The sequence below is a fragment of the Mustela nivalis genome (genome assembly GCF_964662115.1).
Source record: "Mustela nivalis genome assembly, chromosome: 1".
In the NCBI taxonomy this organism is placed as follows: Eukaryota; Metazoa; Chordata; class Mammalia; order Carnivora; family Mustelidae; genus Mustela; species Mustela nivalis.
The window spans coordinates 11958462-11975101 of record NC_139020.1 but is presented as its reverse complement, the minus strand read 5'-3'; the positions used below and the strand labels follow the sequence as shown (position 1 = coordinate 11975101).

The window sequence follows — 16640 nt, the reverse complement described above, 5'->3', positions numbered from 1 at the left end:
TTCCTCTCCCCTGAGGGCAAACATTTGCTTTGGCCCCTGGCTTCAAAGAACTGACATAATCCAGAACTTTAACCCACTGAGCCACCCAGGCGCCCTGACATAATCCAGAACTTATTTGAACGGACCTACATGCCACAAGTTGACTCCTATATGCTCATCAAATGATGGTCTATTTCATGGGTCCTACTTAAGGGGAGAAACACCTGTGTTTGAGGCATCGCATTCTCTGCTGTTAACTTTTAGCAGGCAAGTGAGCTGATTTTTGATGATGAGAAAAAAGGTACACTACCATAAAATGAGGTTAAAAGAAAAACAATGATGTGGCAAGTTAATTCGTAATAACCTCAGAATCAAAACAAATCACAAGGAGAGGGAAATTTTCACTGTATTATCCTATTCTAAAGAAATCAGTCATTTCTTGCCTGGGTGAAACTAAACCAAACCATCTATATCTTCATAATAAAATGTTACAGAGGTGAAAAGAAAAAAATAAGGCTATTCACAATGACCAGAAAACATACCCAATACTTTTACTGTCGATGGGAAAAAAGCAGGTTGATAAATCCGACGGTAGGCTATTTTGGTTATTAAAAACTAGCAACAGACACGTATTATAGTGAGACTAAAAGAAAGTCTAAAAGGACATAATCCACCAGCTGTGGACTTCATTTCCTCACTCATGAAATGTCACCGTCATCGTGCAACATGAAACAAAGTGTAAAAAACCGAATTGTGAAAACCTTGCTCACTAGCAGCTGTTTCTGAGGAGAGGAAGGACTATTTTGCTGTTAACAGGTTGGGCTTGGAACCAGATTCCCTGGGTTTCAATCTGAACTCGGCCACTCCCAAGCTGAATGACCCGACCCCTCTGTGCCCATTGCCCTTACCCGCTAAAAGGGGGTAACAGTGGCTACCACCTCAGGACCTCGCTGAGGCCTGCAGAGCGGCCCACCCTCTCTGGGCAGGCGGCTGTTAGGACTTATCCTCAGACCCCGCCAACGCCACAGTGTTGAGTGAAACCCGCAGCCCCTCGCTGGGTGAGACAGCCCTGGTCGGTGTCTAAGTCAACAGCTACCCTGAGCCCTGCACCCCGAGGGCAGCATAGAGCAGTCTCTTTCTGGGTCTCCAAATGTTCATCCCTAAGAGGAGTTCCTCAGTTGTGAGCCACCACCATCCCATCATTCCAAAGACGTCCCCAGGGGAGTCACGGACGAACGTGACGACTGCTGAGGGACACGCACTCGGGGTTCACCAGGGCCCCGCCTTACCTGCCGAGGGTGCCGAGAGACGCGTCATAAAAATTAATCCCGTGCTTGAGAGAACAGCACAGATCCATCAGGAATGAGTGGACAAGCTCCCTCACCATGGTTTTCCCTGCATCCTCAGCAGAAGCCTGCAAGGGTTTTTTTTTTAAAAAACTCAATGACAAGCTCAAGTTCATAAGCCTCGGCAACAACTACAGAGTAAAATCTGGACAATCCCACACACCTGACGATGACTTAGAGCTAACATTTTAAACACTTGGTATCATTCAAGCACCAATCAAGATTTTTAAAAAAACCTCTTAATACAAGGACTCTAGAAAGAAATAATAAATTAAATAAACAAGAAATTAAAGAAAAAAGCAAACGAGCTGATATAGAGAACAGACTGGCGGTTGCCAGAGATGGGGGGTGGGGGGGGGGGGTTGAAAGAAATGGATGAACTGTTTTTGTTCTAAATAAACTGAGAAAGAAAATATTTCCTTTTCAAGCTGGACAAACAGGGAGTTGCTGGAACAAGGAAGCACAGATAACCAGACATTTCGTGTCATTTCTTATTGTTTCCAAGCACTTGGCCATGTGGGTTCTCATTCCGTCTTTACAGCTGCCCGGTGCATCTGGCAGGACAGCAAGGACCCACCCCCCCTCCCCCGCCACCCCACACGCAGGAGCAAATTGTGCGCAGCACAGCTGAGCTCCCCGATGGCTTAGCGAGAGCAGGGCAGGCCAGCATCGGTCCGTTATTAAAAAGTCTCTCTTTACAGCATATACTTCAGTTACAAAATCATTTTTTTAAGCTTCTCTTTGCTTGTGTGCTGTGATACTGGGGACGAGTAAGAAATAAATATGGTTGACCTTTGAACAACACAGGTTTGAACTGCACAGTTGCGCTTCTGTGGACCGCTGGCCTCAAATACTGCACAGTACTATAAATCTACTTTCTCTTATGATTTCCCTAATATTTACTTTTCTTCAGCTTACTCTAGCAAAACAATACAGTATATAATACACGTTAACATACAAAATATGTGTGGATCCACTGTTTATGTTATGGGTAAGGCTGTCAGTCAACAGTCGGCTATTAGTAGTTGAGTTTCTGGGGGGAGTCAGAGGTCATACATGGATTTTTGACTGCACAGAGCTGGTCTCCCTAAACTTGAATTTGAATGTCCTCACCTATAAAGGAGAACCATTAAGGAAAAAAAAAGATTAAAAAATACTCTTAAGAGGGGCAAGTTTAAACCTGTATTTTTAAACAAGCTTAAGAATGACTTAATTTCTCTTGTTCTTTTGAATAAAATTCCACATTTGGGAGTGTTTTTATGAAGCCTCCGAGGCTTCCTGGTCACAGATCATACAAAACATGTTCAAAACAAGAGGACGTGGGCAAGTCAGAGAGAGAAAAGGAGGTAAAACACAGGGCCCATGAGAGGTAAATTACTCTAAAGTTCACAGGAAGTCTGAGCGCTCACCACTCTGGCCAAGTCCACGTTCAGAAACACCCTGAGGAAAACTGAAATGAGCAAGATTAAAAGGTACATGGGCCTCGGGTCAACTTGAGATCAACTGGTCTAATTCGACACTTGAGTAATGATTACAAAATAAATTACACATGTCAGGGGGTGAGGAAATTGGGGTTTTCCTACACACTCGGGATCCTGAAGTGAAACCAACAGGCCTTGAAATTCCAAAAGCTGGTATGGAAGGAACGGAAAGAAGGAAAAGAGGACGCCAGTGAGAGGAGGAAGAGACCCTAGAGCACCAGCACACACGGACCGGGCGGCCCCGCAAGGAGTAAGACCAGCATGTCATTCAACCAAAGGGAGAAAGAGTTTCTCCTCTTTAAGGGATAATATCATAATACCTCAGAGATTAGAGAATAAATTCTTATAAAAAAATAAAACTTAAAAAATCATATTTCACCTAAGTGGAGAATTCACAGAACTATAAGCCAAGAGAAACAGATCAGACGGGAGGCCTTTTTTTTAAGGCGGTAGATCCCTCAGCCGCCAGCTGTGAGGACCACACGCTAACGGCGAGGTCACCTCAAACCCAACAGGACAGTACCTCGACATTGTCCAGGCTCACGTCAACAGTCCCATTCCAGCTGTAGAGAGCTGCTATGTGGGTCAGGAACTGCCCGGTAAAGAATCGCACCTTCTGGGTTTTGGTGATATTTTTATTGTGAACTACCTGAAAACAATAAAACCAATCAATTTCCAGGAACTTGATTTTTTTTTTTTTTAAGATTTTATTTATTTACCTGACAGACATAGATCACAAGTAAGCAGAGAGGCAGCCAGAGAGAGAGGAGGAAGCAGGCTCCCTGCTGAGCAGAGAGCCCGATGTGGGGCTCGATCCTAGAACCCTGACACCATGACCTGAGCTGAAGGCAGAAGCTTTAACCCACTTAGCCACCCAGGTGCCCCACAGAACTTGATTTTTAAGAGTGTTCCTTTGTGTCTCATTGTTACAAAAATCATGCCGGCCTATGGCAAAATGTGTGACTAAAAAAAGGGGAGAAACATGAAAAATAAAACTCAACAACCTTCGAACCATCCTGGGCCACGCACAGTGGGCATGGCGGTTCATCTCCTTCCCGTGCCTCCCCCCCACCCTGCAACATGCAGTACATGTGCGTACATACCGTCTGGTTTAGGTTTTTTGCCTCTTTGAGACTATACTTATAGTTTCCTGCCTACTTTTACTTATATAGCATGAGCTTTTTCCACATTATAAAAAAATCCTTTAGAACCTCTTTTGGGAGGGCTGAATATCACTCTAGTCCATGAATGACCCTAATTCCACCATTCCCTGGGGTGGGGACCATTAGGCTGTTTCTACTCTGGCCGTCATCAGCATCTCTGTACAGAATCTTCCCTGCATCCCTGATCACAGGCTTGGAAATGGGACACCCGTTCTCAGCTCCACCCCACACCCACTCCCAGAACCTCTGGGGATGTGGCCTGGGTGTGTTTCAGATTTGCTTCCTGGGTGGTTCTCAGGGAACCTCCCACCACCCCCAAGTCTGGGAACATTTTTAAGACCTCTGGTACATTCGGCCAGACCTGTTCTGACACTTCCTCCAGGAGAGTACCTGATTCAATGCATCTCTGCTAGCACCAAATCTGTTATAAAAGGTCAAGGCTAACTGGACAGGTGAAAAAAACCCGCATCTCCTGGATTCTCAACCTCAGCACTAATGATGTTTCAGCCCTAATAACTGGTGTAGGGGACTGTCTTGGGCACTGTAGGAGGCCGAGCGGCATCCCTGGCCTCCACCCACTAGATGCCGCCGGACTTCTCCAGCCATGACGACCCCAAATCTTTCCAGTCCCTTCCAAATGCCCCATGGCAGGGGAGGGGGGTGGTGTCACAAAACCACTCCCAGCTGAGAACCACAGTATTAAACATACTATGCCGATTAGCTGTTTTTATGTGGACTGCCAGTTTGTGGCTTTCACAACTTTTTCTGTTGGGAGGGTCATAGACGTTTTCTAAATGATCACTTAAGTTGATTCTGTACGGAAGACAGAGATTCAGCCGGTTTTAAAATTCCTACAAGATGCTTGTAAGAGGCAGAAAATGCAAAGTAATTCAAAATGACATTTTGGTAGGTGTGTAAATGAAAAACAGCTGTAATTTACAGCTCACAATTAATCCAACGGCTTCCCGTGAAAGAGTGAGCAACAGGTTTTCTCCTGATGGGATGATATGGCAGCCTTAAGAAACAATCTTCCATTCCACCTATACAACAACCCCTGTGTTCTAAACCATTACAGCCCTAGGGTCCTGCCAAATACGGGAGCAGACCAACAACAGGAACACAGAGTAAAAACACGTTGTACCTTTGTTTTCAGCGTGGATAACAAAATATTGATAGTAGAAATCCTGTCTTCCTTGATGCCTGAGCTAAAAATGCAAGGAATAAATTCTGCAAGTAAAAAGTTCAATGCATTAAACTCAAAAATATTTTGAACATGAGAACAGATGCAAGAACATTACTTCTTAAGATGGTACAGCACACATGCTATTTTCTTCCCCTCCTTTTTTTTAAGGTTTTGTGTTTTTTTCAATTCTACAAGTTCACAGTAGGATAACCACTTCATGACATAGGAAATTAGTATCCGTAGGTAAAACAATGATAGAATCATTTAAAAAGTTCAGAAGTTCTGGTGTTTTACTTTCCTTTTCTCATATTAAGTTAAATAAAATTAATTCTGTATGAACCATTTGAGTGTATGCCATGATCACAATTTTGCTAAATGTCTCTCCCTTTGCTTAGACTTAATCAGCTGTATTTTAAATCATTTTATTGACTGGGGGCAGAATTCGGGATAATCTGTTGGCTTTCTTTTGCTACTTCTAGATCCCCAAAGACTCAGCCACCACAGCCGGACACCAGGCACTAACATGCTGGTCACACTGGGCAGAAACATCCAAACAGTTATAATTTCACTTGTCCCACTGGTGCTCAGTGGGCACACTGACTTTCTACAAAAGCAAAGTCATTCTCGAAAGAAAAAAATTGGAAAATACCAGACAAACCGAAAGAATGAAATCTGCAGGGAACCACCACTCTGCTACCCCGAGGTTAACACTGTTAATATCCGGGCTACTAGTTAACTGTTAACCTTCTGCTAGAACCTGTTGCATTCATGTTTTTATTAAAATGGGATACTCGACGATTTCACAACTGAGTTCATATCCAATCACATACTGTTTAAAGGCTGGCTTCAGGAAGCATATTTCTACCCCAGTTTTAACTGCTGCTTTCACGTCAGCACTAGTCGTCAGTTTGCGCACTCAGTCCTTTGCTGGAGGATAGTCAGAAGTCCAAGTTTCAGCTAACATGAGAAAACAGCCCCTAAGAAAACCTCTACTCGCCTCCTTCATTCTTCCCTTAGGAGAAACGACTAGACATGAAATGGCTGATCGAACCTTTTTAAAGTTCTGATGTCTTTGGCCAGAGTGCATCGCCAAAACACGAACCGAAGCGCATCCCTGCCCCATTAGCAGGGTCCGGGAATAAGCCCAAATCACAGTCCTTTAAGGCTAGATGGCGGGGAGGCCTCAGGGGAATTCTGCAGAACTTCGAGCCCTGGCAGGAGCCGGCCACAAGCAGGAAAGGCGACTCGTCCACGGGGCTGCTTCCCTAGGGCAATGCGGCTCCCCGCACCGATCAGGGCTGACGACATAGAAGGTGACCAGCACCCACGCCCTATTCTTAAATGGTCCCCGGCAGTCACTGGAGAGAGCTCAGGTCTCCCACCCTGAGGGAGGTGAGGGAAGGCTGGAGATCTGACCGCACGGGGCCACAGGGATCACGCCATTCCTCCAACAGCTCCCAGAGCTCCGCAGGGACAGCCCCCACCTGCAGACAGGGCTCAGCCCGGGGGATGGTGCGGAGCGACGGCCGTGTGCTAACTGCGGGCTAGGGCTGCCACTCTGTCTTATGGAAGCTCTGGATAAAATGCAAGTGGCCCTAACAGCCTGGCTCTAGGGGGACAGCCACCAGAAAGCGGCGCAGCTGGAACTCTTTAGCTCTGTTAGCGATGTGCTGGTAACACACGGCAAAGCTCCTGAAGTCATTAACCTTTAGTTCTTCAAACGCAGTTACTAAAGAAAGCCAGGCAGCCGGGCTACAGATCTGCGCAGGGTCTGGAGCCAGAAAGCCTCCTTCGTGTGGGGGCGTCTCTGAAGCCTGCATCCCTCCTTCGTTCGGACATCGCTCGGCATTCCAGAGCGCAGAGCAGGAGTCCCTGGGCCACCTCGGAGCCGCACTGACGGAAGCTTTGCCGCACGCGCACCCTTCAAACTCGTGCGCGCAGTGACTGCAAAAGCCGCAACCTGGGCTTTTCAACCTGGGAAAAACGCTTTGCGGGAGACTTCCCGAAACCAGTCGCAATCGGGCTTTGCTACGAGATAAAGAGGCGCACGTACCTTTCAACTCCAGCACCTGCACTATTGTGCTGTCGTCGCCGGCGATGAGAAAGGAAAGAGCGAACTGAATGTAGGCCAGCCGGACGTCGGGCACACCCTAGGGGACGAAGGAGACCGCCAGTCACCTGTGTATCCACACGCCGTCCCCCGAGGAAGCAGGGACTTGGCGGCTCACGCGCCCTTCCCATCCCCATGAGAGTGAGGCCTCCAGGCTGGTGCCATCAAAAGGCTCAGAGTCTAAAACCAGGAGTGGCCCAGTCGGTTAAACGTCTGCTTTCGGCTTGGGTCATGATCCCGGAGTCCTGGGATCGAGTTCCACATCAGGCCCCCTGCTCAGAGAGGGGTCTTCTTCTCCCTCTCCCTCCCCCTCTGTGTGCTCGCACACACACCCTCTCTCTCAAATAAATAAATAAAATCGTAAAAACCAGCAGTCACCTCTCTGTGGGAACCTGGGTTTTTTTCTTTTGCTCTTTTCCCTCCACCTTCTGGTCTACTTTTCTTGCTCTTTCAAGAAGTTTCTCAATACAGAAGTATGGAGCGCCTGGGTGGCTCAGTGGGTTAAGCATCAGACTCTTGATTTGGGCTCAGGTCCCGATCTCAGGGTCGTGAGATGCAGCCCTCCACCGGGTTACACACCCCCAGGCATGGCGGCTGCTTAAGATTCTCTCTCTTCCCCCTGCTCCTCCTTCTTCTCCCTCTCTCAAAAAAGATAAACGTCAAGAAATGGGCCGAAAGTACAGAAAAAAATTTATTGAGATGTCTATCTGAAATACCGATATTCATCCACTATGCTTAAAAGCAAGGGCATAATGGCTCACTGCTTAATACACACAGAAGTATGGTTAAGTGTAGTTGTGTTCCCTCCCCCCGGCATACATGACCACTTGTGGTTTATGGACCACTTTGGTATAGAGCAGAAGATTCTCAGCCCATCTAGATCCCATCGACTTCACTTGCCAGTGAAATCTGTAATACACACATTTTTGAAAATCCAGAGCCAACGGAAAGACCAGTGCTGCTTTTGCTGACGCCAGTGAGGTGGTGTCTGGGTTTTATCAGGTAGTATAAATTCACACCAAACACCAAAGCCCACATGCTGCCGTATTACAAACCCAGTGCGGCCTTCCCCGGACGGCCATCTGCAGGGTCCCGCAGGATGCAGCCGTGCCCCAGGCCAGCGGGCATCCGTAAGGAGGCCACCAGCCGTGACCACTTCCCAACACTTCAAGGGAAGTGGCGGGGGCCATCCGATCAACTCCCCCTCCCAGTAATTTTAAGACGCACTGTGTCTCGTCATGTTTTCCACCCTGCTGGACGGTCAGGCGCGCTGCTCATCCGCGGTACCAGCACCAGCTCAGACGCTGGGGTCCGCCACTGCTTCAACCGTACTCTCCTCCCCACTTTAGTTATTTCAAAGACACCTTAATTTGCTGCCAAGAAATAAGTTAATACCACGGAGAATGACCGTCCTGGATGCCTGGGAAAGATTAAGAAGCCTGCCTTCGAGATCGTTCCATACTGGTCAGTCGTGGCAGTGTGTGGTGGTGGTGAGGAGGAGGAGACCCACGTCATTTACTGAGCACTTCCTGTTTGTCAGATACCAAATCAAAGGCTGACATCTGTGACTTCATTTACTCCTTACAACAGCTTGGGGGGAGATGCCTTCTACACCCATTTCACAGATGAGCAAACAGAGGTTTTAAAAACTCATTCAAGGTCCCACAGCTACTAAGTGAGTATGTACTAGAATCAGAAAGTATGAAACAACTGTACAAATATACTGCTTCACGCCCAACTTTACGTCGGACTACAGAGAAGTGCTTTCTTCTCGGAGCTTCCAGACCATTTACATTTTGCTTGTTGTCAAGATGCAAGACCACACTTGGAAGCACTTAGGCTTCCACGTAAGTATTTAATTAATTCTCTCTCATTTTGTCAGGTGTATGATTTTCAGGGAGAAGAGAAAGGCCATGGGACCCACACTCTGCCACATGTGGACGGAGGCCTGGCACACTGACGGGACGAATGGGTCCCTACCTCTGTCCACGCCCCACAGTATTTCAGCAAGGCCCAAGACGCTGGCTTGTTCCAAATACAACAAGAAGTCAAAACTATCCTCCCCATTCTGGGGACTTCCCTTGTGGACCTCCTCACAATACAGAGTTTGGGTACAGTGGTCACTAAAGTCTTGAAAATGAGCTGCATTTCCTCAGAATACCAGCAGCGTCTCAAAGCCTTTAAAAACTCACCAATACAGGGGCGCCTGGGTGGCTCAGTGGTTTGGGCTGCTGCCTTTGGCTCGGGTCATGATCTCAGGGTCCTGGGATCGAGCCCCGCATCGGGCTCCCTGCTCCGCAGGAAGCCTGCTTCCCTCTCTCTCTCTCTGCCTGCCTCTCTGCCTACTTGTGATCTCCGTCTTTCAAATAAATAAATAAAATCTTTAAAAAAAAAAAAAAAAAAAAAACTCACCAATACAATGTTGTTCAAACACCAATTATATTCAAAATGTCATGATCACAGGCCCAGACAGGTCTCTGTTCTCCAGAAGCTTAAAGTAACCACTGCTCCCAAGCTATCCAGATGTCACCTCCTTGAAAGAAACAGGTCAACTAATTCGAGCAGTTAACCTGCTGTCCTGATCTATGGACGCCTCGTGTTTCAGAAGAATGGGGAGATGCCAAAACTTGCCAGTAAGATTAAATTAGGTTCTGTGCTTTGCTAGCTAGTTAGAAAGGTTCCACAAGTTTGGGGTTTTGTTTGTTTTTGCTTTTTTTTTTCCCCTGTCCACTTAAGTACTAGAAGTCAGGGCTCTGGAATGCAGGTCCCAGTTATGTGCCATTTGAGATCTTTCTATCCTGCTTGTACGTAGCAGTTGGGATTAGATGTCCTCGAGGGTCCCTCCAGCAATGTATTTTGAACTGACATGAAATGCAGTCCTCACCTCCGGTATCCATCTTGTATATCCCAGCCAACCCCAAATTTCAGGTTCCTGACACTGTGAACAAACCAAGACCTCAAGACAGAGCACCTGCCGCACTCCAAGCAGCCACGGCCATGCCTCCTCCCCCTCCTCCGGGCCAGACAGCTCCTCACTGTCCCCTGGGCCTCCACCCTCCATCTCCAGCAAGCTCCATCAAAGGCAAGAGGGTCACACGCCTACTCCTCATTCCTACCCCGTGACTTCACAGTGCTATTATCCAGGAAGAAAGCATCCTGAAGTCTTTACGGCTTGTTCTGCAAAACAACGGTCTAAAATAGACCAAAACATATTTGGTAAAACTGCTCTTTGGCAAACAGTATAAACAGTGCTTTCTTTGGCTGCCTGAAAAAGAACCATAATCCTCTCTCTTCTTGAGGCTTTAATAATTCCCTCTAAAATGTTAAAACACACTTATTAAAAAAAGATCTAGATATCCATCAGCTCCTTCAAAAACTAAACGGAATGAAAGAAAAAAAAAAGCTGGGGGGTGTGGGGACAGAAAACTCAATGATATGAAAAAATTTAAAAAGAAACAGACCCACGAAACACAATATGTAGCCCTTGTTTGGATCCCGAATGAACGGAATCTGTTGACACACCCAAGTCTAAAGACAGGGAGTGGGGGGAAAACTGAGACCGAGCTGGGCGTTCGGAGATATTAACAGTGATGAACGGTATCCGGTACAGGGATGGTACTGTGGTTTTGTGTTTTAGAAGGTCGCTTTCTGTTAGAGACCCACACTGAAACACGCATGAGGGAATACGGTTCTCGTGTGGGATCTGCTCTAACTGCCTCGACTGCCCCCCAAACCAACCAACACATGGCAGAGGTAACTGTGTCTGCAGCTGGACGATGGGTATGTGGGGGTTCTCTGTGCCGCTAGTTTTTAATGTCCCTAACGAATGACATTGTCTAAAAATCATTCCCGGGGCACCTGGGTGGCTCAGTGGGTTAAGCCTCTGCCCTCGGCTCAGGTCATGATCTCAGGGTCCTGGGATCGAGCCCCACAACGGGCTCTCCGCTCAGCAGGGAGCCTGCTTCCTCCCCTCTCTCTGCCTGCCTCTCTGTCTACTTGTGACCTCTGTCAAATAACTAAAATCTTTAAAATAAATAAATAAATATTTCCAACAATGAAATATTTAATGTACACCCTAAAGTAAAAATACTTTCGTCCTGACAATAATTCCCATTTTACAGACCAAGGAGACGTAATATATAATTTGCCAAGAGGACCCTGCGGTGAATCGGGCCCACACAGCCTACAGCCGGTGCTCCTTCCCTCGTTGTGACTCCGACGTGGGTGGTCGGGGTCCTGACATATTTTACTCGCGGGGCTGAGCTGGCTGAGGTCAAGAGAGACGGGGTGGAAGCGGAAGGGGAATCGGATGGATAAGTACTGGCAGGCCGACTGCCAAGTGAGACCAAAGACCCATGACATCTGCCCTAGTGTGCAAACAGCACGCAAATTCTTTTTATGAGGAACGCATTTAACTGTCAGCAGCCGTTCCTCAATGAACGGAATCTGTTGACACACCCATAGTGTGTAAATAACTCCTGATAATAAAGACGAGTATCCACGAGACACTAAGACCTGGAATTTTTTCCTCAGAAGAACACCTTATTTGTCGTGCCGGGAAAACCCTAACTCCAGGCCTCACAGCCTCACAGGGCCAGGAAAGTCACCCGGTTTTACAAGGATTAACTTCCAGTCTAGGGCCTGGCAGAGTGGAAACTTACTAACTTCCTGGGGAGAGACAGGACAGGGCGCGGGAATAAATCACGCTAGCGGGCTTCTCCACCTCAGCAGACAGGCTGGCTGTCAGTCGGCTGGCTGTCGGTCTGCTGTCTGTGCTGAGGAAGGGGGGGTGGGAAAGGGGGCCAGCAGCGAGGCCTGCGACAACCTGCAGCCGGCACGCGGCCCTTCCCTCTGGCTTCCGAGTCCTCAAACTTGTGCTCCTCAAGAACCTTTCTAAACCCAAGTGGAACTTCTGGAGCTACCCAGAAACTTCTTTTGTTAACAGCTCTCCTGAAAACCATTCCCACTTCCATTCTCTTTGGCAAATTCCAGCACCCAGTCATCAGACACTGATGGGAGATGCGGGAAACATTAAAAAGTTATAAATGTCCTCTTGGATGATGTCACTGGTTTAAACTTTCAAGGGATTTCTCCGAAGTGAACAGAATAGGAACAGGACTGGGATGCCCCACAGGGTCCATGCCACAAGGCACATGGAGATGATTTCCTTTACTCCGTGAAGACGCTCACAGGCCAAGCACCGCAAGGCTGAGCCCCCAGAGACACTGTCCTCAGATGTCCCTGTCGTTCAGGCTCTGCCATACATTTCTGCACACACTGGCCTCCTACTCCACCCACGTGGGGACCAAGGCCAGAGAAAGGACGACAAACAAACCACTGTGACCCTCCAGAGGGAAAAAGAAATACCCAGGAGGTACAAGATGCTCAGAACTCCTCACCTTGGAATCCCTCTTGGATGCCAGGGTGTACAAGGTCTTTTTATTCAAGTCAAAATGGCTGCAGACGTCCCTGGCAGCCTCGGGACCCTGGGTCACCATGGCAGCCATCAGGTTCAGGCAGGCTCGGGCCATCCTGCAGAGGGACAAGGAAATCAGGCATATTAGAGACAGCAGAAGCACAAAATCAGCTGTGCTCCTGGTTGTGGGGTCTGCCATGCCCAAGCCAGAAAGAGAAAGGAAAGAGACATGCAGACTTGCTTTAAAAAAACAAAACCAAAAAGACACAATTTAACAAAATCTCCAAATAAAGCTTAAAAGTTGGCTGACAAGATTCCAAGAATACAAAATAGGACACAAAGAAGATGGCGGTTTCTCTCTGCAGCAAATCGTCCTATAACCTGGTGCCCTGCGGCTCATCCCCGCAAAGGCAGGGTGCAGGGGAAGACTTCTCTGCAGTGCGCATCTCCAACAGCAAGCTCTCTGCGGCCTTTCCATTCCATGGCCACCCGGCATCCGTGGCTTACTGCACACCACCACACTCCAGGCACTGTTCTAGGTGGTGGAAAACTACACCTTGAACAGTCAAGGCCCCCACCTGTACGCCCCTTTTATTCGAGTGGACAGAAGCAGACAGTCAACGGACGGACATGGAGTATTATGTCAAATGTCCAGTTGCACAAACAGACCTACAAACAGACACTTCTGTCCACAAACCGGCAGACAGAAAGGGACAGTGGACGGGGGAGGTGACGAAACAAGGACTCCCGGAGATGACGCCTGCTCACTGCAAAGTCCTGAAGTGGGGAGGGAGTGAGAGATCACCACAGAGAACCACCGAGCAGAAGGACGGGCAATGGAATGTCTGCAGTCACGGGTTCCCACGACAGCAAGGGGACAGCAGGGTAGGAGGGGGACGGACGCACAGGAGGAGTCGGCGACAGCGAGGGGCCGGTCAACAGGGGCAGCAGGGGCAGAGCCACCGCCCCGAGGGCCGCAGGAACCGCTCAGCTCTGCTTTCCGAGTGGAGAGAAGGTCAAGTGCACTCCGGGACAGCTGAACGCAGACCGCGCCCGTAGCCAGTCCTGCCGCAGAAGGGCAACTTACCTGTAGCCCGAGGCATACAGGGACTCGCAGATGAGCTTCATGTGATTGTTCATCAGCTTCTTCACAATGTTGGTCCCCACAACGTGAAAATGGGAAAGGTCGCTTGCTGTCCGCAACAGGATGGCCTCGAAAACCTGGAATATTAGTAGCATCTGCAAAGACAGAATTGAAACACATACCAATCAGTTCCTTTGTTTTTTGCCTCGGTACCTATGTTCCTCTTGTCTTAGCCATAGACACTTTAAAACCTTCAACAGACCCTAAGCCAGAGGCGGGAAGGTGGCAGCTTAGCGGGCGGCTCTGAAGACCCCGGGCTCTGCAATCAGTCTAGCTCCCACAGTCCAGCTAAACAGAGACTTGCTTACAATTATGCCAAATGAAATGAAAAGACAAAATTTCTACTCATAGCCAGGACTCACCACTTTGGGGATATTCAGGTCTACAGCCTTACAGCAATAACCCTGAGATTGTAACAAGTCCATAAACATCCCGAATTTTGAACCTCTTTGGAACCAGAAAACCACAGTCAACTCAGTATGTGTCTGCAACCACGACACACAGTTTCTATTCCCTCTTTGTTAAAGCAAATCACATCAAGGGGGTACCTGACCCGCTCAGTCGGTACAGCGTGTGACTCCTGATCTTGGGGCTGCCAGTTTGAGCCCCACGTTGGGTGTAGAGATAACTTAAAAACAAACAATGTCAAAACCAAGTGCATTTGGAGTAAGAATCTAGGATCCTTCCTCCTGGTATCATTCACCAATAAGAAGGGAGAGCTTTCCACTAAAATGCTTTACAAAGTCATGGTGCAAAACTGAATGTATTCCTACAGCACAGGCACAGAGCACTGTCTTCTCTAGAAAGCTGGAAACGTCCTAGAAATTTCTATCACATCTCTCTCCCTCAAGCTTAACACAATAGTGGTATGAACTTTTCTCCTCTTCAGCAAGCCAGGTAAGGAAGAACCTACTTCACTTTCTGGTCGCTTCTCCCCACTCAGGAGCTGGAACATCTCGGCACACTCGACAGAAATCTTGATGTAGCCTTCCACAACGTCATACACGTCTTCTTGCGGCAGCTTCTTGGCAGCAGCGACAAACGCTTCCAAGGCTGAAATAAGAAGAATGTTCCAATTTAACAAGGACCATCTCCTGAGCAACAATCACAAGCCAGAGGCGGACCCCTGGCAGGAGCATCCAGGCGACTGGAACTGCCCCTTACCGAGAGGGAGAACACAGCAGCGATGTGGAGACTGGAGACGGCGACGGCGAGGGCTCGGACTCGGCCTTTTCTCTATCCCCAGTGAGGGAACAGGCAACTGCTTTCAAAGGAACTGCTTTAGAGCCCAACCCTTCTCGATGCAGTGATCCTCCCTGAACCTGCCATCCATCCACTTCCGGGCACCCTCTGGGTCTTGACCAATCTAACCCTGAAGTTCTCTCCCCACCCCCTGGGGGTAAAATCAGAGAAGAGATCAAGAAAATGTGGAATATCTAGATCTATATGTAGATCTACTTACAATGGAATGTTATTCACCCTGAAAAGGGGGAAAATTCTGCCTTTTGCAACACGTAGGGACCTTTGAGAGCACTGAGCAAAATAACTTAGAGAAAAACAGATACTGGATGTTCTACCTATATGGGGAACCTAAAAGAGCCAAACTCATAGAAAAGCCAGCAGAAGGGCACGTAGGTGGCTCAGTCAGTTAAGCCCGACGCTGGGCTCCTTGCTCATTGGGGTGTTTCTACCTCACCCTCTGCCCCTCCTTGTGCTGGTTCTCTCTCCCTCTCTGAAATTGACAAATAAAATCTTAAAAAAAAAAGAAAGAAAGAAAAAGAAAAAGAGAGCAGAACGGTGGCTGCCAGGGGCTGAGTCAAAGGGTTCAAACTTCTAGCTATAAGATGAGTTAAGTTCTGGGGCACCTGGCTGATTCAGTAGGTAGAGCGTGTGACTTTTAATCTCGGGGTTGTGAGTTTGAGCCCCACATTGGGGGTAGAGTTTACTTAAAAAAAATAGTAAGATGAGTAAGTTCTGGGGATCTACTGTACAGCATGGCGACTATAATTAACAGTACTGTATCATGTACTAGGAAGTTATTCAGAGCGTAGATCTTGAATGCTATCGCACACAAAAAACAGTAATTATGTGAGGGGATGGAGGTGTTGACTAAGCTTATCGTGGTAATCATTTCACAGTATACGGGTGTCAGCAGCCTACTGTATACCTTAAACGTCCATCAGTTATGTCAATAATATCTCAATAAAGCTGGGAAAAGAACAACACAAAAATAACAATGGATGCAAACAAAACCCTGACATCTGTCAATTCCTCTTTTCTGATCTTTCCAACAGGAGATCTCATCATAGGAAGTTATGAGAACATATCAACAGGGAAAGAGAATCCAAGATAGAGACCAGGTTCAAAGATAAATGCAACACACCCTCATTCAAAGGATTCACCACCTGTCCCCCTCTGACTTCAGTTTTGCCCCATCTTCCTACTACTTCTTCTGTACCCATCTCCTGTCAACCTGAGTTTCCTTGGGAAACCTATTAAAATGAAGCAACCGAAGGCCACGGAGCTCTCTGAGCAAAATCATGAATATGTACACGAATACAATCTTTTAAATAATTAAGCGTGTTCTTTCTTCTGCCACAAAAGTTCCAATCCCTGTTCCTACCCCATCCTACAACTCCACCGAAAAGCCACTGCCTCTGGGAAGACTTCTTTGATCTCCCCGATTAGGTCTGAGGCGGAGGACTGGTACTGAGAACTCTTCCTATGTGATTTTTTTTTTTTTAAGATTCTATTTATTGACAGAGAGAAAGAGAGATCACAAGCAGGCAGAGAGGCAGGTGTGGGGTGGGGGGAAGCA

The 16640-nt window shown here is 47.7% G+C and overlaps 1 protein-coding gene across 1 annotated transcript in view; it reads right to left on the bottom strand.

Annotated features, from left to right (window-relative positions):
- URB1 (URB1 ribosome biogenesis homolog) overlaps positions 1–16640 on the bottom strand; it is a 68354-nt gene that overhangs the window by 50309 nt on the left and 1405 nt on the right. The window contains exons 2-8 of the mRNA XM_082686294.1: positions 14736–14875; positions 13766–13917; positions 12662–12794; positions 7206–7302; positions 5111–5196; positions 3330–3455; positions 1269–1393 (exon numbers count right to left, since the gene is read on the bottom strand). Of these exons, the coding sequence (XP_082542420.1) occupies positions 1269–1393; positions 3330–3455; positions 5111–5196; positions 7206–7302; positions 12662–12794; positions 13766–13917; positions 14736–14875 (859 nt within the window). The remainder of the gene's footprint in view (positions 1–1268; positions 1394–3329; positions 3456–5110; positions 5197–7205; positions 7303–12661; positions 12795–13765; positions 13918–14735; positions 14876–16640) is intronic.